Source organism: Corvus moneduloides, chromosome 16, assembly GCF_009650955.1.
Source record: "Corvus moneduloides isolate bCorMon1 chromosome 16, bCorMon1.pri, whole genome shotgun sequence".
In the NCBI taxonomy this organism is placed as follows: domain Eukaryota; kingdom Metazoa; phylum Chordata; class Aves; order Passeriformes; family Corvidae; genus Corvus; species Corvus moneduloides.
The window spans coordinates 9,195,040-9,217,896 of record NC_045491.1 but is presented as its reverse complement, the minus strand read 5'-3'; the positions used below and the strand labels follow the sequence as shown (position 1 = coordinate 9,217,896).

The following is a 22,857-nucleotide window of genomic DNA, read 5'->3' as shown; positions in this document are numbered from 1 at the left end:
ACTTCCTTTCCCGCTCCTCTGCAGTCCCAGCTCTTCACGTGCCACAGGCTCTTCCCTCGTTTTACCCAGAGAGCTTCCTAAGAGCCAGTGCTTAATGTTACTGTCAACAGTTCCTCTCTTCTCACCTTGGAAGGTTTTTTAAGGGAGGATTTTTTCAGTGCACATTGTTTATGTCCCATGAATCCCCACGCTGAGCGCACCCGCACAGTTTATGTCAGGAACATCCATTGTGGTGCGCTTGGCAATTGGAGATGGACGCAGTGTGGAAGTGGAAACTCTTACAGCCTGGTTTTGAAACCAGAGCTGCAGGATGAAAAGAAAAAAAATGAAATAGATAGTCTTTCAAGGACATTCCGTAGTATCTGGTTTCCATGCAGGAGCGCAGAACAATGCTTCCAGTGTCGCAGGAAATCTGCAAATACTGGCGGAATGAAGGGAGCTCCAGCGCACTCCGGCGCAGTGCTGGGGGATATTTATCCCCTTTTAAGAGTCTGCTGTGTTAAACAATGTCTTCATTACTGTCTTTGAATTCATAACACTCATTATGCCAGGGCAGAGGACTCAATCCAGTGCTGGACAAGCCCATTTCTTCAGGGATTAAAGGAATTTAGACAGAGCACAGGGGTCAGAGTTCAACTGCTGTTGTGTCTGAGCCACTGGTGCCTCTAGAGCTCTGCGAGTGCTCTGCCAGGAAGGTGTGGTGGATGTCTGGAGATGTGCAGTTAGATTCCAGCTGAAAGCCTGGAACAATGTGCTGCTCCCTGGAAAAGGTGGTTCTTCCATCCCCATCTGGCAGCACAAGCAGGGTTTGCTGGGAATTCAGCACCAGGGACCAGAGGGACATTTCAGAAGTCATTTATGTTGTTAAAAAGTGTAAATAAATAAATCCAGAATGACCTAGGTCAGCCCGGTTTGGCGTTGGGTGGCTCTTGCAAACCAGTGACAGAACTGGGCAGTGTAAGAGCAGAGATGCAGCTTAAATCTGACCCAAAATCCATTGGAAATCCCTTCCTGCTGTTTCTTAGCACAGACTGGGCTGGTGCAGAGCAATTCCTCCTTGCAGCACCAGGTGCTGGGGTGTGTCCTTGGCTGTTGTCTGTGTTTTGGTGTCAGACCTTCTTGATGGAGCCTCTTGCCTTCCCAGGTATTCATCAAGAGGGGAGGAGTCCCTATCGTGTCCCTGGAGTGTGTTTCCTGCAAGGCTCAGTCTGTTTACGAGGTCAGCAAGAGCTCCTACGTGTACCTGGAGGGCACCTGCCAGAACTGTCACAACGACTCCAAGCTTGGGGTAAAGTCACAAGGCTTTGCTTCACCTTTGGTGGGCTCTGGGAGAAGGGGCAGGCAGAGGGGTCAGGGTGGAAAGGGAAAGAGAAATGAAGTCCTGGACATAAACTGCCGTAGAGACAAGGAGGGGAAGCAATTTCTGGCCACAAGCAGTGGCAGGTGGTTCTGGCTGAGTCCTTGTGGGGTCATTTCTAAGCCAGAGCCATGAGTGGCTAGCCCTTTCCACACAAAAGCCACTTTTTTTTCCCTATAAGAGATCTGTAAAGTGAAGTGGTTTTTCTCCCTGCTGGTTGGCATTTTGCCCATTATTCTGGCAGCTCAAGTAGAGGTGGTTCAGTCTCTCCTCTTGTGCCCTCCTCTAATTCCAGCTTCCATTGCAGCCTGTGGAGTGAAGCAGGTCTCAGAACTGGAAGTCCTGTTGCTCCCAGCAAGCCCAGCATGTCCTTGCCTGGCATTTTCTGTCTGGTTATCTCACTGTTTCTCCTGTTATCACAGTCGTAGGTTTGTGCTATTAACGGTAACCACCCAGGCCACGTTCAGCTTGAAGCACATAAAACACAGTATCCCATGGAGACTCCACCAGTGCTTCATTTATTTCCTGTGTTTTGTACTCTGTATTATGAAATATTCTGTCGGAGGGTGATGTAATCCCAGAAACTAAAGTAGATCTCACAGTGGAAATATTCCCACCAGACATTTTGGAAAGGTTCCAGTTCTTGTTGCTGTAGCACACAAGACTAAAGCTGAATTATCAACTGCAAATTTGGCAGACGCTCCCACTAGAAATCTGTTACTTTTTATAAAAGACTCAATCTGAAAACATTTTAAGGACATAACTTCAGCTTCAAACCAAACCTCTCCTGTCTTTCCCCTGTCCATCCCTGCAGAGGTGGGCAGCTCACAGCTTTAAGAACAAGTCCCTCATCCTGGACAAAACAACCACATCCACTGGCGACACGGGGATGAACCTGGTCCTGAGGCAAGGAGCCCTGAGAGATGGCGAGGGATACACCTTCACTCTGCACATCACAGACCTCACCACGGGGGAGGAAGGCTTCGCCTCCATCGACCTGCTGCCCAACCAACCCCCTGTGGGGGGGTCCTGCCGCCTGTCCCCCAAGGGACCCCTCAGGGCACTGGTGACAAAGGTGCACTTTGAGTGTGCAGGTGAGAGCACCTGCCAGCCCCTCCTGCTCCTCATGACCAGCTGCTCTTCCCACAGATGTTCCCTCCACCCCAAACTCCTACCCCAGGGCAATGTTGGTCAGGGCTGGGCTCAGCAGTGGTTTGGACCATGAGCAGCTTTGTGGACCCAAATTGTGGAGCTCTCAAACTCACTGTGGCAGGCAGGCAGTTTAAAAATTCCTAACTCATGTAGGTGAATGGTGATATCCAGGCCAGACCAGTTCTTGTGGAAGGGACTGGTATTTCAGTGCAGGAAAAAGAAGATGGTGCCCAAAACTGAGTCACAGTATGTGGAAAGAATCAAAAGATGAAGCAGTGGGGCTGTCTGTGCCGTGTGGGCTGGATGTTCCCACCACCGTCACCTTCCCAACCAGCTGCAGAGACAGCAACAGTGAGCCCAGCTTTGGAGAAGTGGCCTGGCTGATGTCCCGTAGCCTTGGGCCAAGGACTAAGTGCCTCTGGAAACCAGATTTCCCCAAATGATCAGTGTTAGAGATTAGAGCTCTTTGTGCACAGTGCCGGGAAGCCACGCTGGGAGGAGATGAATCTTGCTGCTTCCAGGGGGCTGGGCACCAAACTGGGGGAGCAGCAGAAATGTGTTTAGGGTGATGTGGTTGTAACTTCGGTATGTTTTGAGCTATCCAGAATAATGCTGGAATCAATTCTTCTTTGGAATAGTGGGAATTTCAGCTCTTAGTGATTGTTTTTAAGCTGAAGTGACAGAGGCAGGACACAGTGGCAGTGCCAGCACCTTCACTGGGGCTCACTGGCGAACACAATGAATTTCCCAACTGCCCAGCTCCCATGAAAGTCACCATAATTCCTGGGAGCTTCAAAGAAACCTTTGTGCAGATTTTGTCCTGGGCTCAGTTGTTCCTGAGAGGCTGAACTGCCGGAGAGCTGAGCCTCTGTCTAATGTCAGGACTTGTACAGATGCTGTGGCCTTTGTCAGTGCTGTTCCCAGCCTCAGCAGTTATTCCCCCTTGTTATTTTGATCATGAATTTTTCATAATCCCTTTAAATGTTACAGAACCCAAACACCCAGGGAGAAACTCCTAAACATCACAAAAATTCAGAGAGAATGAAGACACCCCTCCAGCCTGGTGGAGTCCTTGTGCTGTCCTCATTGTGGGGACAGTCTGCCAGAGCAGGGGACCCCTGCTGGGACAGCAGCAAGGGCAGGTCCATAGAACCATCAGAGAATCCTGGAATGGTTTGCGTTGGAAGGGTCTTTAAAAACCATCTTGTCCCTTGTCAGTCTTCAGCTCCAAACTCCATCCATGCTGAAGGGCTGAGCGGGATGGGACACCCCAGGGGTGGGAGGGGGCAGTGCCAGCTCCTTTGGGGTGGTGTCTGCAGCTCCCCGTGCCCCTGTCAGAGCCCTGTGGGATTTCCTTGCAGGCTGGCGGGACACAGAGGACGCCGAGGGGCCGCTGGTGTACATCCTGCTGGCCTCGCGCCACCGCCCCGGCCACTTCCACGAGTTCTGCGTGTACAAGGGCAGCCGGGCCGAGCACGGCGCCTTCCTGCCCCCCGGCTTCCACGAGAGCGGCTTCCAGGTGTCCGTGGCCGTGCTGGTGCAGGACCAGCTGGGAGCCACCGTGGTGGCTGTGAACCGGTAAGATGCTGCTGGCAGGCTGGGCTTTCCCTCGGCACCGTGTCCAGCCTCAGCTCCCAAATCCCAGGCTCGTGGCTTGGCCAGCAGGTCCCTGTCCTGATCCTGGGTGAAGGGTTTGCCTCCTGCAAGAGGCTGTTGGCAGGAAGGGGAGGGGAGGCTCAGCAGAAGTGCAGACAGAGAATTCCAGGCTTTGTGGGTCATTGCTGGAGGGGGAGGTTTTCCCAGGAGTTACTGCTGCCACAGAATCGTGGAACTGCTAAGTGGGAAAAGACTCCTGGGATCATGGAGTCCCAGGGCTGGGCCAGTGAGGAGTCAGGCTGCAGGTCCTTGGTGTTTCTCATGCAAATGGGGCACCACGGCAGCAGCAGTGGTGCTTTTGTGGGTCACCCACCTGCCTCCCCTCCTCTCCCTCCCAGCCCAGTCTGCACTTCACCCAAATCCCTCTTTCCTTGCAGCTCCATTGAAATTGGCCTCCCCGAGGGGTTCCCCAGCCTCTCCCACTGGCTCTACAATCAGACTGACAGCGTGCTCCAGGGATTGGTGAAACAAGGGGACCCTCAGCAGGTCATTGAGTACTCTCTGGCCCTCATCACCATCTTGAATGAGGTAACGAAGCTTGTTCTGCCCAAGAGGGGCCTCCAGAAGTCCTTGCAATCGCCAGTAGAATTTTTGGGCCAGATTTTGTACAACAATCTCTATAGGCAGGGCAGGAATTTGGGGCTATATTCCTGTTTCCCTGCCCAGGAAGAGGTTGCTGCATACCTGGAAGCCAGGCAGGGATGAGCTTCCCCCTGGGCACAGGCACCCTGCTGAGCTGGATAAGGACTGCACTCCAGATACTAGACGGCTGCTGAGTACCAGGCTGTTAAGATAATTGCTTGGAGAACAGAAGTGAAATTGAGGAAGTTCTGCTGGAAAACCAGCTCATTAGATCCCTCTGGGGAGAAGCAGAGGCAGGAGATGTGGAGTGCAGGGAACAGGTGACTCCAGCTCAGCTCAGCAGCCTCTGAAACTGCTCTTCACTCTGTTTTTTTCACTCTACCTTCCTCACTCTTCCTGCTTTTTCTTCCACCCCCCAGTATGAGCGATCCATGCTGCTGGAACCTGAGGCTGGGCATGAATTTGAGCTCCGGACCTGGACTCGCAACAACATCACAGAGACCCTGAACTCCCTGAAGGTGAACACGGTGGATGACATCCAGCAGATCTCGGCCGCCCTGGCGCAGTGCACGGTACGTCCCCTGCCACTACCTCTGAGCCTCCAGCTGCAGCTCCTCAGTCCTTGCTGTGCTTGCCTGGCTCTCTCCACATACAGCAGGGACAGGTGTCACTTGCTGGCATCGTCAGGGTTTCTGTGGTGAGGTCCTGGGTGGTGCCAGCTCTGCCCCTGGGAGCTCTGTGCTGCTCCTCTGGTACCTGTCCTGGTTGGCAGCTGCAGGTGGAGGCTGCAGGAGAGGCCTTCACAGGCTGGAGAATTGGAGAATCATGGAATGGTTTGGATTGGAAGGGATCTTAAAGCTCACCCAGTGCCACCCCCTGCCATGGGCAGGGACACCTTCCACTATCCCAGGGTGCTCCAAGTCCTGTCCAACCTGGCCTTGGGCACTTCCAAGGGATGGGGTAGCCACAGCTTCTCTGGGCACCCTGTGCCAGGGCCTCCCCACCCTCAAAGGGAACAATTTCTTCCCAATATCCAATCTAATCTACCCTCTTTCAGCTTAAAGCCATTCCCCATTGTCCTGGCACTCCAGGCCCTTGTCCAAAGCCCCTCTCCAGCTCTTCTGGAGCCCCTTTAGGCATTGGAAGAGGGTCTAAGGTCTCCTCAGAGCCTTCTCTTCTCCAGGCTGGACACGCCCAGCTCTCCCAGCCTGGCTCCAGAGCAGAGGGGCTCCAGAAGCATTGGAATAAATCACTGGGGGAGTCACAGAATCCGTGAGCACAGACTGGGCTCCCATCAGGAGTAACACAAGTAGAGCTGCCTTGGGCCAGGGGCCAGTGCCCAGGTCTGATGCTCCTCCCAGCCCTGTTTCTGCCCTACAAGATGAGAAACCCCTCTCTGCTTTGCTCTGCTGCTCACTGGAATCACCGTGCTCCTGGCAGTTTGCAGCCCCCATTCCCGGTGCTGGGGCTGCTGCCTGGTGGATTTAGGAGGGAAGAGAGCCCGGTTACATAATGCACATGGGGTTTGGTGCTCAGCCAGGCTGCTCTGGCTCCTCCTTCCACCCTCCCCAAATCTTTGCTTTGCGGACTGGTTGGGTACCTTGGCCCTGGCTGTGTTTCCCCTGCAGGCAGGTCAGTGGTGGACAGGCACTGCATCCCACCCACAGAATCCTGATCTGCTCCCTTCCCTGCTTTTGAGCCTGCAAACCTCAAAAATCCCTTCTTTCTGTTCCCCTTTGTCCGGGGTTTGGGGTTCAGCACATCCCATTACATGCTGGACTGGTTTGTTTCTGTCTCTCCCACCTCCTCCTGCCTCGTGACTTGATCTTGCTGTGGAAGCTTAGATCTAGAAATAGAATTTTTATTCCATGGGAAAAGCTGACATTCCAGGATTACTTTGTGCTTTGGGTTGGAATGAAAATCTTAGGAAGATAGTACTCTAGAATTTCCCAAGTGGCTGAGAAAAGTGGAGTTCACACATTCCTTTCCTGCACAAGTGTCCATCAGGGCTGATACATTTTTGATTTTACCTAAAAGGGAGAGGAAAAATCAGAATTAGTTTCTCCTGGAGGGATAAAAAAAGAATCTCAGATTTCTTGGTCAATTCTCCTTCGTAAGTAGGAGCTGCCCTTGGGTGGTTCCTCCCCAGAACCTGATTCCTGACTCCGATTCACACAGTCTGTCCTGGCTTCTCAGAGCTTACAAATAAAGCAGAAAAGGGGGAATTCAAGACCTGCAGATGCTGTTTTGATTCTTCACCAAAACATATGGTGAATCACGGCTGAATCCTATGATGATTAAAAGAAAAAAGATGAATAAGAGCTAGGAACGGGGTTGTAACAGCTTCCATGTGTTGCCTCAGTCCCTCCCATCCAGCCCTCAAGAGTGCAGGAAGCTCCAGGCCATGGCTGGAACATTCTGTTTCTTGGACACATCTGGGAGCAGAGGGAGGGACATCCATCATGCCTGAGTGGCAGGATTCCTCCCACAGCCTTCAGGAGTGTTTAGACACTGAAATGAATTCAATTGGGGCTAAATCCTGCTTCCACTGGAGGTCGTGGAGTGGATGGAGGAATCCTATCCAGCTCTTCCTGGTTGGTTTCTGTGTGTGGCCCCAGAGGGGAGATGTGCCTGGTCCTTATGAGTGAACACCAGGGAAATCAATTTAGAATCAGAATCCTGGAATGGCTTGGGTTGGAAGGATCAGGTTGCTCCAAGCCCTGTCCAACCTGGCCTTGAGCAATTCCAGGGATGGAGCAGCCACAGCTTTTCTGGGCAACAATTTTCTCCCTTCATTCCTTTTTCCAACCCAAAAGCGTCCTCTGCCAGGCATCCTCTGCCTGCCTGTACATTGGCACCTTGGAATGTCCTGGGAGGGAGGTGGAAGAGTCTTGGACTCTTGGGACGTGCTGAACCCCAACAACTTGCTGGCCACTCTCAGTATGAGCAGGGCAGCCTCTGCTGTCCCCTCCCCAGGGCTGGACAGGGCATGGGGCACTTCCAGAGTGAAAAGGTCTCCTCAGGACTGAGCCAGCTGGGCTTTCCCTGGAGTGTTCCTGCTCTGTCAGACACTGGTCCCTTTGCAGGTGGTGAGCAAGGAGCTGGTGTGCAAATCATGCCTGACAAGGACCCTGAACAAGCTGGAGACCATGATGACCATTCTGCAAGGGGAGACCACCCAGGGCACGGTGACACCAACTGGCATTGCCGACAACATCCTCAACATCACAGGTGAGCTTTGTCCTCTAGGTGGGGGACAGGGGACTGGCTCAGGGGCAGGAGGACACCGAGGGGGGCTTTCAGGCTCCCTCCTCTGCCATTTGAGCTTTGGCCCAAATTTTTAGGAAATTGCATCTGCCATTTGGAGTGTGGCATCCCAGCCCTCTCTTCTCCCTGCGCTTTTCCCAGGGTTGTCCTGGCTTTGGCAGCTGCCTCTGTGGACACTTAAATCTGACAGTTGTTAATATAACTCACTATTACTCCTAATAAGCTCACTAAGACTCCAGGGGTTCTCTTTTTAGTAAACAATGAGTAACAGCTATGGCTTCCAGATGCTTGTCTTCCTGGTTGGAGTCCAAGGAGGCTGTCAAACCTCACTGGGGCATCTGGGAACACTGCATGGAAATTGCCACCTGGGTGACCTGGGGGGAAGCAGAGACTCCTTCTCTGCACACCTTGTTACCTCTGCACTCCTTTCTGAGTGTTGTGCACTTTATAGTGCAAAAGCATAGGAACATACATTTGTTTTATCCATTCCTTGCCTGCTTCCTGAGCGGTGGTTCTCTTCACTACACAGGAGGGAAATCAAGCATGTTGTGATTAAGTATTCCTCACCAAACCTGGTAGATTAGAGAGGCTGCAGGAACTGCTGACAGCTTTGCTTTTAGCTCTGGGCTATGAACACTCCAGTGGGGAAGGTCATGTGCAGAGGAACAGTGAGAAGACAGCAAGGAAAGCCTTGTCTGATTGCTTTGGGAAGGTGTCAGGTGTTCTCCTGACTGTAGCAGTTATCCAGGCTATTTACCACTTCCTTTTCATTTCTCTCCTGGCAGGTGACCTAATCCACCTTGTCAATACAATTTCACAAGAATCCAAGCCCCAGGAGCTGCTTGCTGATTCCCACAATTTGCTGCTGGCTCCCAAAGCCTACAACCTGTCTTCCAGCCTGATGCGAATCCTCATGAAATCTCGGGTGCTGAACGAAGAGCCCCTTGAGCTGGTGGGAGGAGAAATTAAGGCCACAGGCAAGAGGTCTGACCCCTTTAACTTGCTTTGCTACGAAAACACACCAAACTGCCAGTTCTCCATCCCCCAGGCCTTCAACTCCACTCTCTCCAACCTGACGGATGTCATCCAAGTCATGTTCCAAGTGGACTCCAATCCCTTCCCTTTTGGGTACATCAGCAACTACACCGTGTCCACCAAGGTCGCCTCCATGGAGTTCCAGACACACAACGGGGTGCAGATCCCCATCGGGAGCCTGGACTCTGAAAAAGCCATCACTGTGATGGTCTCAAACAACACAGACCCCAAAAATCTCGTGGCTGGCACGAAAGTCATCGAGGCAAGAACGTCCGTGAACCTGATTGTGATCATGGAGAGCAACAACAGGGAAGCAGGACTGCACTTCCAGCTCACCTACAGAGTCCTCAATGGTAGTTCAGACAAATCCATCTCTTTGTTAATTCTTCCTGTGAGAGAGGAGAGCTGGGTGTGAGGGATAACTGGTGGGGGAAGGGATGCCAGGTGTTGGCAGCAGGTTCCACACTGTGTGGTCGAGGTTCTGGCTATCCTGGACAATCTCCAGTGCCCAGTGTCATCCTTGCTTGTGGATTCTGGCCCTGAGAAGCCTTTTTCTTTTCCCAGCCCTTCTGTTGAGCCACGTTAGCCCTAGAGGGCATTGTCCAGTCCCTGTCCCGGGCAGGTTCAATGGTATTCAGTGCCTGGGGATCCTCTGAGGTGCACACTGAGAGAGCGCAGTCTGGAGAAGCATCTCTCACAACTTTCTGCATTCCTTATACTCTTCCTTGAGCCCCAGTGCTGGCAGCAGACCTGTAGTTGAGTCTCCCAGGGGTTTTTAAAGCCACTTCTGTTCCTTCCCCTCCCCACAGAGCATTACCTGGCCAGTGAGCCCGAGCCCTTCATCATGGCCTATCTCCATCACGAGCCCCAGCCCAATGAGCACAACTGCTCTGCCTCCAAGAGAATCAGCCTGGATGCCCTGGCTGGAAGTGACCACAAGCTCTACACCTTCTTCACCTCACCCAGGTAAGAGAAGCCTCCCTGGTAATTCCTGTCAGCCACAGGCTGTGCTGTGGATGCATGTGATGGCTGCTCAGGTGGTCTGTGGAACCCCTGAGTATCTGCACTGCCAAAGGGTGTAAATTACACCATGTTCACTGGGCTTTTCCTCCTTTGTGAGTGCGTCCCTGCCCCTGCAGCTGGATGCTTACCCTGGACACACCTGCACCAGAATGTGGGGGAATCATCTCCTTGCTCTTTCCCTTCTCCAGAACGGACGATCCTAACCAGAAGTACTACCTGAACATCACCAACCACTTCAGCTGGTCGCCAGTGGAGGTGACCCTGGGGCTGTACACATCCCTGTGCCAGTACTTCAGCGAGCAGGAGAAGCGCTGGAAGACGGAGGGAATTGTCCCCCTGGAGGAGACCAGGCCAGACCAGGCTGTGTGCTTGACCCAGCACCTCACAGCCTTTGGGGCCAGCCTCTTTGTGCCCCCAAACTCTGTCCAGTTCATCTTTCCTGTGAGTACAGCAAAGCAGAGGCTGTGCAGTATTGTCAAACATAGAACAGGTTGTCGTCACCTGGAGCAAAGCCTGAGGCTCCTGTTGGCTTCATGTCTAAGCTGGCACCAGCACAGGCATCTGGGAGCCTTTGGGAGGTACAGATGGGCACAGCTCAGGGGAAGCTGTGTCCCCTGCTTGGGAATCCTGGCTGGAAACAGACCTTTGCAGATGGCTTTATTCCCTGGCCTGGACACCTCGCACTGTGTCTCCCTCTTAGGGAGATGCCAAAACATTCCTCCCAGCTGTCACCCAGCACTGTTTGATCCCAGAGAGTCGCACCTGCCAGCTGCTCCCTGCATCCCAGGGGCATCCAGGCTCTTCCTCGCTCTGTCCCTGTGACGTGAGTGGGAGCAGGGAGCTCCTGGCAGCTGCTGCTGCCGGCTGTGTGGGGCCACGTCTGTGAGCAGGGCGATGGCCAGGAAGGAGGCAGGGAATGGGAGCTGGATCCTCCTGGGCTTGCCTTTCAACACTTCTCTTTTCTCCAGGCTCCAGGCCCAGGGCTGAACTACATTGTGCTGCTGACATGTGCCGTGTGCTTTGTCACCTACTCGGTGGCTGCGCTGATCGTGCACAAGCTGGACATGATCGACATGAACCGCGTGGGGGTGATTCCCTTCTGTGGGAAGAACGGGATGTACAAATACGAGATCCTGGTGAAAACGGGCTGGGGCAGAGGGTCAGGTGAGCCCACAGCCTGCTCCCATGCCTGGTTCCCAGGGGAACACCTGTAGTTCACCTGAGGTCCCACCTCAGCATGTCACGCTCTGAACGCTCCTCACGGAGCCCAGAGCTGAGCTGCAGCTTCAGTCCAGGGCTTCCCACAGCATCCCAGTTTTTATTGTGTGGTGATGGGGCAGGTCAAGAGAATGGTTTGGGTTGGAAGGTTCCTCAAAAACCTTCTGGTTCCAACTTCCTGACATGGGCAGGGACACCTTCCACTAGGCGATGCTCTCCCACCACTGGCTGTTGTGGTGGGACAACCAATTGCTGCTGGAAGGAACCACTCAGGAGAGAAATTCCTTCATCCTGCCTTCCTTGACTGGGCTGTGGTTGCAGAGGCAGAGATTGTTCCTCACTTCTGACCCTCTCCTGCCTTGTAGGCCCTTTGGATGGATCCTTTTGCTGTCTTCCAGGATCCATTACTTTGTTTGGAATCTTTCCCAGCAGCAGGCAGGCACAAAGTTTGGCTTGTGTTTGGGGGCTGGGTTTGTGATAGAGCTGTCACAGGCAGTGCTGGGGTCCAGCTGCACCTCGGGTGGGCTTCCCTGAGAGAGCCCCTTCCTTCCCTGCAGGTACCACGGCCCACGTGGGCATCGCCCTGTATGGGGTGGACAATAAAAGTGGCCACAGACACCTGGATGGGGACAACGCCTTCCACCGCAATAGCCTGGACGTGTTCCAGATCGCCACGGAGCGGAGCCTGGGCAGCATCTGGCGCATCCGCATCTGGCACGACAACAAAGGTGAGACATGGAGGGGCCACGTCCTGGGCCTGGACAGGGGGACCTGGCCTGTGGTGACCTGCTGGACTGGGGGGATATTGCTGGGGGACATGGAGTCTCCCTCACAGACTGGCCAGGTGCCATCCCAGACACAGACAGCGCAATGTCCTGTGTGCTGTGACCATAAATGTCACCTCAGGGTGACCTGGCTGTGCCATGCTTCCCTCGTGGGTACTGTGCAGTGCCCATCGATGACAATCACGTCACACAGAACTGCTGCTGTCCCACTGACAGTGCTCCTGTGGCCCCCTCAGCTTCACAGGCTCACACAGGGAATGTGTGCCGTGAAATATTCCCTCGTCTCTCCCCGTTCAGGACTGAGCCCCTCGTGGTACCTGCAGCACGTCATCGTGCGGGACCTGCAGAGCAGCAAGAGCTATTTCTTCCTGGTGAATGACTGGCTGTCAGTGGAGAGTGAGGACAACGATGGCCTGGTGGAGAGGGAGGTGTTTGCTGCCAGTGAGTGCTCCACCTCCCCTGGGTCCTTCTCACCCCTGGCACCTGGGCCCCTCCTTTTCTCCAGGCTGAGCTCCCCCAGCCTCTCATGGTGCTGCAGACTCTTCCCCAGCTCTGTTCCCTTCTTTGGACACACTCCAGCCCCTCCATGTATTTCTTCTTGTGAGGTTCCCAGAACTGACCCCAGGATTGGAGGTACCTCAGCAGTGCCCTGCATAAGGGACAGGGCCAGTGGCCACACTGTCTTTGGTACAAGCCAGGTGCTATTGGCCTCTTGCGCACCTGGACAGAGCTGGGCTCATGTTCAGCCACTGTCACCCCCAGATCCTTTTCTGCTGGGCAGCTTTTCCAGCCACTCATCCCCAATGAGCACTGCATGCGGAGGGACGCTGTGGATGCAGTGTGGATACCTCTGGAGTACCAGTCTGTTGGGAGGGACGTGGCCAGCCCAGCCAGGTCCCCTCAGTGGTGCAGCCACCCTGAGTCTGTCACTTTGTCCCCAGGTGAGAGTGAGCTGAGGAGCTTCTGGCGGATCTTCGTGGCGGAGCTGCAGCGCGGGTTCTTCGAGAAGCACGTGTGGCTGTCCCTGTGGGACCGCCCACCCCGCTCCCGCTTCACCCGTGTCCAGAGGGCCACCTGCTGCTGCCTCCTCATCTTCCTCTTCCTCTGCGCCAACGCCGTGTGGTACGGCGTGGTGAGCAACGTCCACCTCAGGTGTGTGCATGGTGTGGTGGGCAGTGTCCACCTCAGGTGTGTGCATGGTGTGGTGAGCAATGTCCACCTCAGGTATGTGCATGGTGTGGTGAGCAGTGTCCAATTGGTGTGGTGAGCAGTGTCCACCTCAGGTGTGTGCACGGTGTGGTGAGCAGTGTCCACCTCAGGTGTGTAAAGGGTATGGTGGGCAATGTCCACCTCAGGTGTGTCCCCACCCAGTCCCAACCTGCTCAGGGCCCCCCTGCCTGTCCCATTGGGGCAGGACACATCTTCCATCCACTGGGAAGAGCTTCCTTGCTTGTGCCTTGAGTCTGCCCTCCCCATTCTAAGGAGTCTGGGACCAGGCCATGGATGATGGATGACCAAAGACAGTCTGATTTTGGTTCTCAGGCCCATTTTCTTCTCTGCACATCTGGAATTCCTGGTTGTGCACTTCAGTCTCCTGTTTGCTTACCTGACAACCCCAAATGCTTCTGCTGACACCTGTCTCTGATCCCTCTCAATTCCTTGCAGCAATGTGGCTGTTTCCAGCCTGATCCCTGTCAGTGTGGACACGGTGGCTGTTGGCCTGGTGTCCAGCGTGGTGGTTTACCCTCTCTACCTGGTCATTTTATTTCTCTTCCGGATGGCTCGTGGCAAGGTAAGGAGCGGGGTTGGTTGCAGGTTGCTCAGATGGGTGGGAGGCCACCAGGTTTGCTTTTGGGAGGCTGAATTCTGCCTTTCCTGGGACCTCACTCCTCCAGCCTGGCTCTGCACTTGCCTGGTTGTGCTGCACCAGGGCCAGACCCTTCCCTGGTCTCTGCCTCCCTCCCTGAGCTCAGATCACTGCTGGACTCTGGCAGTGCCCAGGCACCAAAAGGGCAGATTTTAGAAGCTATTCAGGCACTTCCTCCCTCAGGATTTCAGTGTGTGACAGGCACCCAAATGCCAAAGGCAGAGCCTGGGAGCTGCTCAGTGGAGCCTCTCTGATGTCTGCCCTGGGTCTAAGCTCGGCTGGCTGAGCAGAGCTGTGGTGAGGCAGCTGGGAAGGGATTAGCTGGAGATTTAACGACTAGTTAAGCACAATTAGCAGCCCCATTAAGTATTGCAGCCAGCTGCTCAGGGAGTGATGAGCAGCAAATGTGGCTGATGCTGCTGAGAGCACACAGGAAAAGCTTTCAAACTCGGGGACTTCGTGGGAGCTTGTACCTGAGACGACTTGGGTGGCCCTGGCTGTGGCACGTGTGGGTACAGGTGTCTGGGAGGCCGTGGAGGATGGGCATGTGCCTGTTCTCAGCAGCAGTGGCAGTGTCACCTCTGTCCCTCCTGTGTGCCCTGCAGGTCTCCATCAGCCACACAGTGACTCACTCAGACCAGCAGTCCCTGGAGATCGATAACTACCTGGACTCCTCAATCCTTGACAGCTCCTTCCCCACCTTCCCCGGGCTCCAGGCAGAGGTAACTGCTTCCCTCCCCACAGCTGGGCAGGCTCCTGGAGGTGTGGGCCCAGGGTTAAGAGCAGCTCAGTGACTCCTGATGTTCCCAACCCGCTGCTTTCACCAGGCACAAACCTGTGTCACGTTCCTGAAACGTTTCTGTTCCCTGCAGGCCTTCTCTGAGCGAACCAAAACAGATCTGTTCCTGGAGGACTCCAAGAGGTGAGTGGGGTTCTGGGGATGGAGCAAGCAGGACTTTAGTCTGTGCTTTGCTGGGCTTGGCTTGTGCTCCCACAGCTGTTTCCCTCTACAATCCCACACAGTTCATTTTCTTGTGCTCCCCACATTCCTGACCGCCCCCATTCCTGTTTTTCCACAGCCTGGTGCGGTGGCCCTCCAGCGAGGCCCTGCTCAGCTGGCCAGACCTGCTGAGTGACCCCTCCATCATGGGCAACACCATCCAGAAGCTGAAGAGAGGCCGGGCCAGCCGCCACCTGGGGCTTGAGGCCCCACTGGCCACTGAGGAGGACACTTTGTCCCTTGGGATTCACCAGGGGCAGCCCCGGTACTTCTCGGCCTCAGGTGAGCCCCCCCTGGCTCAGGGCAGAGGTGGAACAACAGAGCTGCTGCCATCACCACTGGCCTCACTCTGAAGGGCAGGGGAGGAGGGTTGTGTCTGTTTAGGTGGGATTTTAGTCTGGGAAAGCAGAAATCCTGGTGGGCGTCAGACTGAGGTGGGTGGTCCCACACTGCCAGCAGACTGGGAGCCAGGAGAGGCGTGTTCCCATGGGAATGCTGCAAGCAAGCAGAACTTCCTCACTGGCTGCAAAGACACAGTGTGTCCTAGAGCCACTGGACATGGCTGGAGAAGGAGAACTTGGCCTCTTGAACCAGCAGTTCCCTGCCCAGCTCTGTGGCCAAGCTGGGATAGACAGGAACTGGAGGGCAGGGAGCAGGGGAGGGCTGTCCCAGGGAGGAGGACATCACCATGACCCTCCTCCTCCTCCTCCCCAGTTCCACCACGTGGCTGAGCCGTGTCCTGGTGTGGTGCTGGGTGCTGAGCTCCTGCCAACGCTGTCTGTGCTCTCTCTTTCCCAGATGAGGATCTGATCCGGCAGATCCTGGCGGATGGAGCCAGTGGCATCTCCCACTCCCAGGACCTGGGGCCATACATGAGGGCAGAAACAGATCTGATCTCAGGCCTGTGAGTGTTTGGGGAGCAGAGCCCCCATGGAGTCAGAGCCTCCCACCCAGCTGAACTGAGCTGGGTTTGGGACACTTTCACGGGTCACTCTGTTCCTGCTGGCCATGACTCCTGCAGCCCCCACAGCCACAGCTCCAGGAGAGCACTGCCACCCTTCCAGGAACCACCTGGATGGTCCCTTAAAGCCCCAGCTGTGTCTCCAGCACTTCTGGACTGCGGGCAAAGTGCTGGGATGAGGGTTCACTTCATGACACTGGTGGGAGGGAGAAGGGGATTCTACCCAAATCCCTGTTGTGTTACCGTGCCCAGGACACTCTGACCACCAGCCACTGCAGAGTGGGCGGCCAAGGGAAGGGAGGGATTGTCAGGCCTTGTCCATGAGACAGACACAGAGCAGTGTCTGTGCCTCGGGGACATGTGTGATGTCCCAGGACTGGTGCTGGCCCTGGAGTTCAGCCCCCGTGGTGCCAGCCTGCTCAGCACAGAGCCAGCAGTGGCACAGCTCTCAGCAGGCTCCCCCTGTGCCTGGCAGGTCCAGCGTGTTCGGGGAGAAGGTGGAGACTGTCATGATGCAGAGGCTGAACGACAAAGGGCAGAGCGTGGCCCCTCCTCCCAGGGAAGTGAGCAGATCAGCCAAGTCCACCTGGACAGGTACCAGGGCTGTGCCCCCCGGGGTGTGCGGGGACAGGGCCCATCCCACACTACAGCACTTTGGGGGGGCACAGTGGGGTAAATGGAAAATAAAATAGAGCCTTAGGAAGGGTTGTTCCCTGCTTGGGATATCGGTGCTATTTCCTGCCAGCTTCTCTTGGAGGCTGGATCTCAGTAAGCCCTGGGCCAGCACTTGTGCTGTGACAGTCCCTGCAGTGTCCCCTGGGGAGGCTCTGCTCCCTCCTTCCCCAGTTACTCTGCTCCCTGCACTCTCTGCAGCCATCAGTCGTAGAAATGTGTGGGATGATCCCTCTGAACTCACCCAGGACTGGTGGCAGGCTCTCTGCTGGGATGAGTGCTGAGCTCAGCCCTTCCTGTGCCCACCGGACCCTTTGCAGTGATGTTCACACTCACTCTCCCTCCTCCTCCTCCTCCCAGTTGCAGACCAGACATTCAGGAAGCGCCTGCTCCCGCCCTGGTGCTCCCTCCTGGCTCACGGCATCAGCCTCCTGCTCTTCGCCACCTCCGCCGGCGTCTCCGTGTGGATCGGGGTGGGCTTCTCCTCCAGCGTGGCCCTCATGTGGCTCATCTCAGGGATATTCAGCTTTCTGGCTTCGTTCCTGGTCTGGGAGCCTCTGAAGGTGAGGATGGCACAAGTGCACCGGCACAGACCTGTACGTGGAATTAACAGCTGGAGTTAACATTGTCCAGCTGCTAATCACAGTCATGGAATTGTTAAGGTTGGAAAAGCCTTTTAAAATGATCAAGTCCAACCATCAACCAGCACCACCACCATGTTCACCACTAACCCATGGCCCCAAGTGCCATATTCATGTGGTTTTTGAACACTTCCAGGGATGGTGAATCCACCACTGCCCTGGGCAGCCCCTTCCAATGCTTGACAACCCTTTCCATGATGAAATCAGGTCAGAGTGAACACTGTGTGCATTGAATGGTCACTCCCATCCCCATATCCCTCAGAAGGATAGGATGTGGACACCAGCAGCAGTAGGAGAGGGAGGGCTGGTGGCACTTGGTTTTGAAGGTCCAGGTAGGAGTTGTGCCATGCTGGCTGTGCCAAGGGGCCCACAGGAGCTGCTGCTGGAATGCTGAGGTGGCACAGCTCCCTGCAGGTTCAGCACTCTCCCTGTGCCCCAGGTGCTGCTGGAAGCCCTCTATTTCTCCCTGGTTGCCAAGAGGCTGCACCCGGAGGAGGACGACACGTTGGTGGAGCAGCCCTGCGTGGAACACGTGTCCGAGAGGATCAGCAAAGTCCGGCCCCCACAAGGATTCGCCCTCTTCCAGGCCAAGGAGGAGGCCAGGAAGGTCAAACTGCTGCACAGGATGCTCAAGGTGGGACATCTGCTGCCTGGCGCCCAGGGGTGAGACACGTCCGAGTGTGGGTTCTCCCAGTCCAGCTGGGATCCACTGAGTGCCTGGCTCTGGCTTCTGCCTCAGTTTCTCCATCTCTGGGTCTGATCCTGTTGCATGGCCATGGAAAGCACTGCTCTGCTGCAGGATTGGGATCCAGCCTTTCCATGCAATCCCATTTTTACTCTCTGCTTCCCAGAATTTCCTCATCTACATGATGTTCTTGCTGGTGGTCCTGCTCACCAACTACGGCGACGCCTCCCGCACCAGCCGGGCCTTCCTCCTGCAGAGCTCCATCAAACAGCAGCTGGGAAGCAACGACTTCCTGCTCATCAAGAGGTACCTGCCAGCCCCTGGGGGGGTCAGAGAAGTTGGCTTTTGGGTCGTGCTCCACAGGCTTTTCCATAAGAGGTTCCTTGGTGCCCATGTGGAGCTGGGTGCTCCACAGCAGTCAGCAGGTCCTGTCTGTCCCTGTAGTTCTGCTCCACTGGAGAGCAGAGGGGCCTTTGGGGATTGCAAGGTTTAATTTCTCTGAGGTTTAGAGAGGTTCCCAGTGGGAAGGGGCTGTGGGAGTTGATGTTCATCTTTCTGGAGCTGCTTGAAAAGACACGAGCTGCTCTGTCTCCAGAATTTGCAGCCACAACTTACAGTCATGAACAGGGTCACGAGAGCCAGAAATGACATCTTGTCCAGAGTCTGCCTTTCCTCACTCTGCACATAAGTTTAACTGGATTAAATTTTCCCGGCTGGTTTTCCACACCCCTGGGAGCTCCCAGCAGCCCAGTCTGGCTCTGGGGATCCCTGGGCTGAGGGTGTGTCTCTGCAAAGCCCTTGGCTCTCTGGGCACATCAGTGTGGCTTGTTCATGCCCCAAAGTCTCTGAAACTTTGCACCAATCTCACACCTTCCCCCCTGCAGGTCGGATCAGTTCTGGGTGTGGATGTCTCAGGTGTTCCTGCCTTACCTGTACAACAATGGCTCTGGCCAGGAGAGCCACAGCACCACGCTGGGGACAGCCCGGCTGCGCCAGCTCCGGCTGCGGGGAGGTAGGGCAGGGACAGTGGCTCTGCTGCCACAGGGGGAGGTGACAGTCCTGGAAGGATGAAGTGGGCAGGTCTGGGTGCAGCTGGGGCTGAGGGGAGGCAGCAGAGGTTATGGAAGCAGTGGATCATGGAATCCCAGAATGGTTTTCATTGGGAGGGATCTTAAAGCCCATCCCACCCAGGGACACCTTCCACTATCCCAGGCTGCTCCAAGCCCCATCCAGCCTGGCCTTGGACACTTCCAGGGATTCAGGGGCAGCCACAGCTTCTCTGGGCAACCTGTGCCAGGGCCTCCCCACCCTCACAGGGAAGAATTCCTTCCCAATATCCCATCTAATCCTGCCCTCTGGCAGTTTGAAGCCAGTGATGTCTCCAGGGACCAGAGTGCTGGTCCACTGTTACCCAAGGCCAGTTGGGATGTCTCTGTTCTCCTCCACTTGTACCCAGCTAATCCACTCTGAGTTGGTGGCATGGATGTATCGTGACTCCTAAATTGGACAGCTCTCTATTTTTATTGTTAATAACCATCTTTTCTGAATCCCTGACTTCTGCATGCCCCTTCTCTCACCCTGGTGCACTCATGGAGATGAATGCAGAGGGGTTGGGAGGAAGGGCGGTGCTGTGAGCTTAGCACTGGCAGTGCTGGCTCCCTGTGGCTCACAGGGTGCTCTCATTCCAGCTGAGTGCCAGCAGAGTGCCCAGGATATCCTGCAGGGCTTGGGCAGTGCCCAGAGGAGCTGCACTGACCAGCACATCTTTGCCACTGCTGACTATGGAGTGGGCTGGGAGAGCACGGCTGGAAATGGGACGGCAGCGTGGGTACACTCAGCACCCGACCTAGCGGGGTAAGGGCTGCCCTGCCTGCTCCCACCCCTGCTCCCACCCCTGCTCCCAGCCCTAGTCCCACCCCTGCTCCCACCCCTGCTCCTCCTCCAGGGATCCTTACAGACCTCTCTAAGGTCTTTACAAGTGCGTCGGGTTGTTCCCAGCCCTCACAGCCCCTGAGCCTGGCAAAGGGCAGATGGACATGGAAATTCCAAAGGGTCTGAACAGCAGCGTTGTGCTGTTATGGGGGCCCAGGGGCAGAGGGTTCAACTCTGCACCTTCCAGGGCACAGACAGGGCAGGGGAACCCAGCACCCCAGGAGCAGCACTGGATTTCTGCTCAAGGGGGTGACAGGAGGTTGTCCTGCATCCTGGGCATAAATCACACTTGGTTTCTGCTCTGGTTTGTCCCCAGAGGCATCTCCATGCAAGTCTGGGCCACCACAGGGCTTGAGGCTGTTCTGAGGTTGGGCACATGAGGTGGATCAATGCACCTCTGTAATTTGTCTTGTGAAATAAATCCTGAGGGGGAGGATCTGCATCTGCACATTTGCTCCTGGCCTGCCATGTAGGAGAGCAACCAGTGTCCTTCAGCCTCACCCACAGCTCCTCTTCTTCTGCAGGATCTGGTACTGGGGCTACATCTCCTTCTATGACAGCAGTGGCTACGTGCAGGAGCTGGGTCCTTCCCTGGAGGAGAGCCGGGCTCAGCTGGAATTCTTGCAGCAGCACACGTGGATCGACAACATGTGAGTGTGGCAGGGGCAGAGGGAATGTCCTGCTGTCACCTGGGCTCCTCAGGGGTGCTGCTGGAGTGTCGCAGGGGCACAGGATGGATGTCCCACCCAGCAGTGGCCCCAGAGCTGGTGGTGTCCCAGCCCCTGAGCTGCTCCTGTCCCTCTGCAGGAGCCGGGCAGTGTTCGTGGAGCTGCTGCAGTACAACCCCAGCGTGGACCTGCACGTGGCCGTCACCCTGCGCCTGGAGTTCCCTGGGGCCGGCCAGGCCATTGCCGCGGTCACCATCAGCCCCTTCCCCCTGCTGAGGCTCAGTGGGGGGGTCACCCTGCAGCTCCTCATGATGGTCAGTGTGGGACCTCCCTTGCAGCCCCTGCTTTCTGCGTGAGGGGCTCTGGGGACCCTCACCCAGGCTGGTCACTGTGGACTCGAGCTGCCCTGCCTGAGGCCACTTGTCCCCACGTCTGTCACCCTGCCTGGGTTTGGTGTCAGCAGAGCCCTTGTTCCCTGGGCGCTGCCATCCTGCTACAGGGGCATTAGGTGTGGGCACTGGGGAGCTTCAGGAGGGATTAGGGTGTTGGATGAGCAAGGAAGGCAGGGCAGGATACAAGATGTGGTCCAGGGGTGTAATTTGGCCTGGTTTGGGGGATTTTGCTGTCCTGGGGCGCTGCGGGGTCCCCTGGTGCAGCCACAGCAGTCGGGGCTCGTCCTCTCATCTCCTGGTAGCTTCTCCATTCCTCTTCTCCTGGTACTCTCTTCATAACCTCTCCTGGTAACCTCCCTGTTCCTCCCCCAGGTTTTCCTCATGCTGTTTGTGGTTTACTTCGTGGTGTCGGAGTCTCTGGCCATCAAAAAGGAAGGCAGAGCCTACTTCACCCTGTGGGGCAACTATGGCCAGTGGGTTTTTATCCTGCTCACCACATGCACGGTGCTGGTGCACCTCAGTCAGGCCACCCTGGCTGACCAGCAGTGGCTCAGGTACCTCAGCAACCGCAGGGGCTTCACCAACTTCTACCAGGTGGCCTTCCTGAGCTCCGTCTTCAGCAGCCTGGCCGCATCCCTCCTCTTCCTCCTGACCGTGCAGGTACGGGCAGGCTGGGAGAGCAGCACGTGGGTGGTGGGTGCTTTGGTCCTCCTGTGCTTGTCACCCCTGCACAGTCCTGGCAGGAGCAGAGCAGGTGGCAGGGAGGCCACGTGTGTCTCTGCTGTGCACTTCAGGTCTCTGAGGCCTCTGGGCCCTCGATTCCCCTGGGGAATTCAGCCAAGTGTGGCTGATGGGCTGATTCTGTCTGTAAGGAACCTGTGGACTGGGGTATTTGTGCTCTGATGGGTTTTGAGTTTCCCATGTGTTTGAGAGACCCGTCCTGAGCTGGGGGTGTGTCTGTAACTCCCTCCTCTCCCCTTCCAGGCTGCCCAGCAGCTGCGCTTCGTCCGACAATGGTCAGTGTTTGGGAAGACCTTCCAGAAGTCCATGAAGGAGCTGATGGCTGCAGGGGTGGCCTTTGCCCTCCTCCTCCTGGCCTATGCCCAGCTCGGCTTCCTGGTAACCACTCCTGTCCCCTTCCCTCACAGAGGAGCTGTTGGTGCTCCTGCTGCCCCTTGTCCCTCACCGTGGCATGACATGAGCAAAGCCCCTGGGTCCCCTGGGTGCTCCATGTGCACCCTGCCACCAGCACCTTTGGCCAGGGGCTGTCCCTGTCCCAGCCCATTTATGGGCCGCCCCTCAGGGCCCATGTGGGAGGGAATATTGCGGGTCAGGGGAACACTTTGCTGCTGCTCCCTTCTCATCGCATCTCCTCTGTCCCTTCGCAGCTCTTCTCCTCCTCCTCCGAATCCTTCCGCAGTGTGGGCAGCAGCCTCCTGCTGCTGCTGGCCCTTCTGCGGGGCAGCGCCAGCCTCTGGCCCTGCCTGCCCGAGGCCTCAGGGCTCTATTGCCTCTTCTGCACCACCTACATTGTGCTGGAGGTGTGGATTGTGCTGCGGCTGCTCGCGGTGGTGCTGATCCACAGCTACCGCGAGATGCACTCCGAGCTCTACCGCCCCGCCTTCGAGCCCCAGGACTACGAGATGGTCGAGCTGTTCGTGCGCAGGCTCAAGATGTGGATGGGCTTCAGCAAAGCCAAGGAGGTGAGGGCAGCCTGGGGACTCTGGAGAAGGGGCCTGGTGGCACAGAGCAGCATCCACCATCTTTAGCCTTTCCCTGCCTCTGGCTCCTTCCTGCAGCCAAGTTCCTCTGGCAGGCGAGGGCTGGAGCAGTGGCCACCCTTGGGGGCCCAAGAGCTGGGTTAGTGATGGGGAACCATACAGGCATCAGCTGCCCATTCTCAGCCCCACGGTTCCACAGGGCTTTATCTGGGATCCAGCCCCAGCCCACGGCCTGTCACACCA

General features: G+C 56.0%; 1 protein-coding gene across 2 annotated transcripts in view; it reads left to right on the top strand.

Moving 5' to 3' along the window:
* The window catches only part of PKD1 (polycystin 1, transient receptor potential channel interacting), a 79,807-nt gene that overhangs the window by 52,792 nt on the left and 4,158 nt on the right, over nt 1-22,857 (top strand). For both annotated transcript variants that reach the window (XM_032125741.1, XM_032125740.1), the window contains exons 17-45: nt 1,145-1,288; nt 2,172-2,451; nt 3,871-4,087; nt 4,543-4,693; nt 5,167-5,319; nt 7,834-7,978; nt 8,800-9,402; nt 9,859-10,015; nt 10,261-10,513; nt 11,041-11,236; nt 11,848-12,018; nt 12,373-12,516; nt 13,017-13,227; nt 13,741-13,867; nt 14,548-14,664; nt 14,815-14,864; nt 15,022-15,224; nt 15,741-15,846; nt 16,379-16,497; nt 16,936-17,138; nt 17,656-17,850; nt 18,068-18,207; nt 18,786-18,913; nt 19,590-19,755; nt 20,358-20,483; nt 20,641-20,815; nt 21,266-21,553; nt 21,878-22,012; nt 22,282-22,596. In XM_032125741.1, coding sequence (XP_031981632.1) covers nt 1,145-1,288; nt 2,172-2,451; nt 3,871-4,087; nt 4,543-4,693; nt 5,167-5,319; nt 7,834-7,978; nt 8,800-9,402; nt 9,859-10,015; nt 10,261-10,513; nt 11,041-11,236; nt 11,848-12,018; nt 12,373-12,516; nt 13,017-13,227; nt 13,741-13,867; nt 14,548-14,664; nt 14,815-14,864; nt 15,022-15,224; nt 15,741-15,846; nt 16,379-16,497; nt 16,936-17,138; nt 17,656-17,850; nt 18,068-18,207; nt 18,786-18,913; nt 19,590-19,755; nt 20,358-20,483; nt 20,641-20,815; nt 21,266-21,553; nt 21,878-22,012; nt 22,282-22,596 — 5,418 coding nt within the window. The remainder of the gene's footprint in view (nt 1-1,144; nt 1,289-2,171; nt 2,452-3,870; nt 4,088-4,542; nt 4,694-5,166; nt 5,320-7,833; nt 7,979-8,799; nt 9,403-9,858; nt 10,016-10,260; nt 10,514-11,040; nt 11,237-11,847; nt 12,019-12,372; nt 12,517-13,016; nt 13,228-13,740; nt 13,868-14,547; nt 14,665-14,814; nt 14,865-15,021; nt 15,225-15,740; nt 15,847-16,378; nt 16,498-16,935; nt 17,139-17,655; nt 17,851-18,067; nt 18,208-18,785; nt 18,914-19,589; nt 19,756-20,357; nt 20,484-20,640; nt 20,816-21,265; nt 21,554-21,877; nt 22,013-22,281; nt 22,597-22,857) is intronic.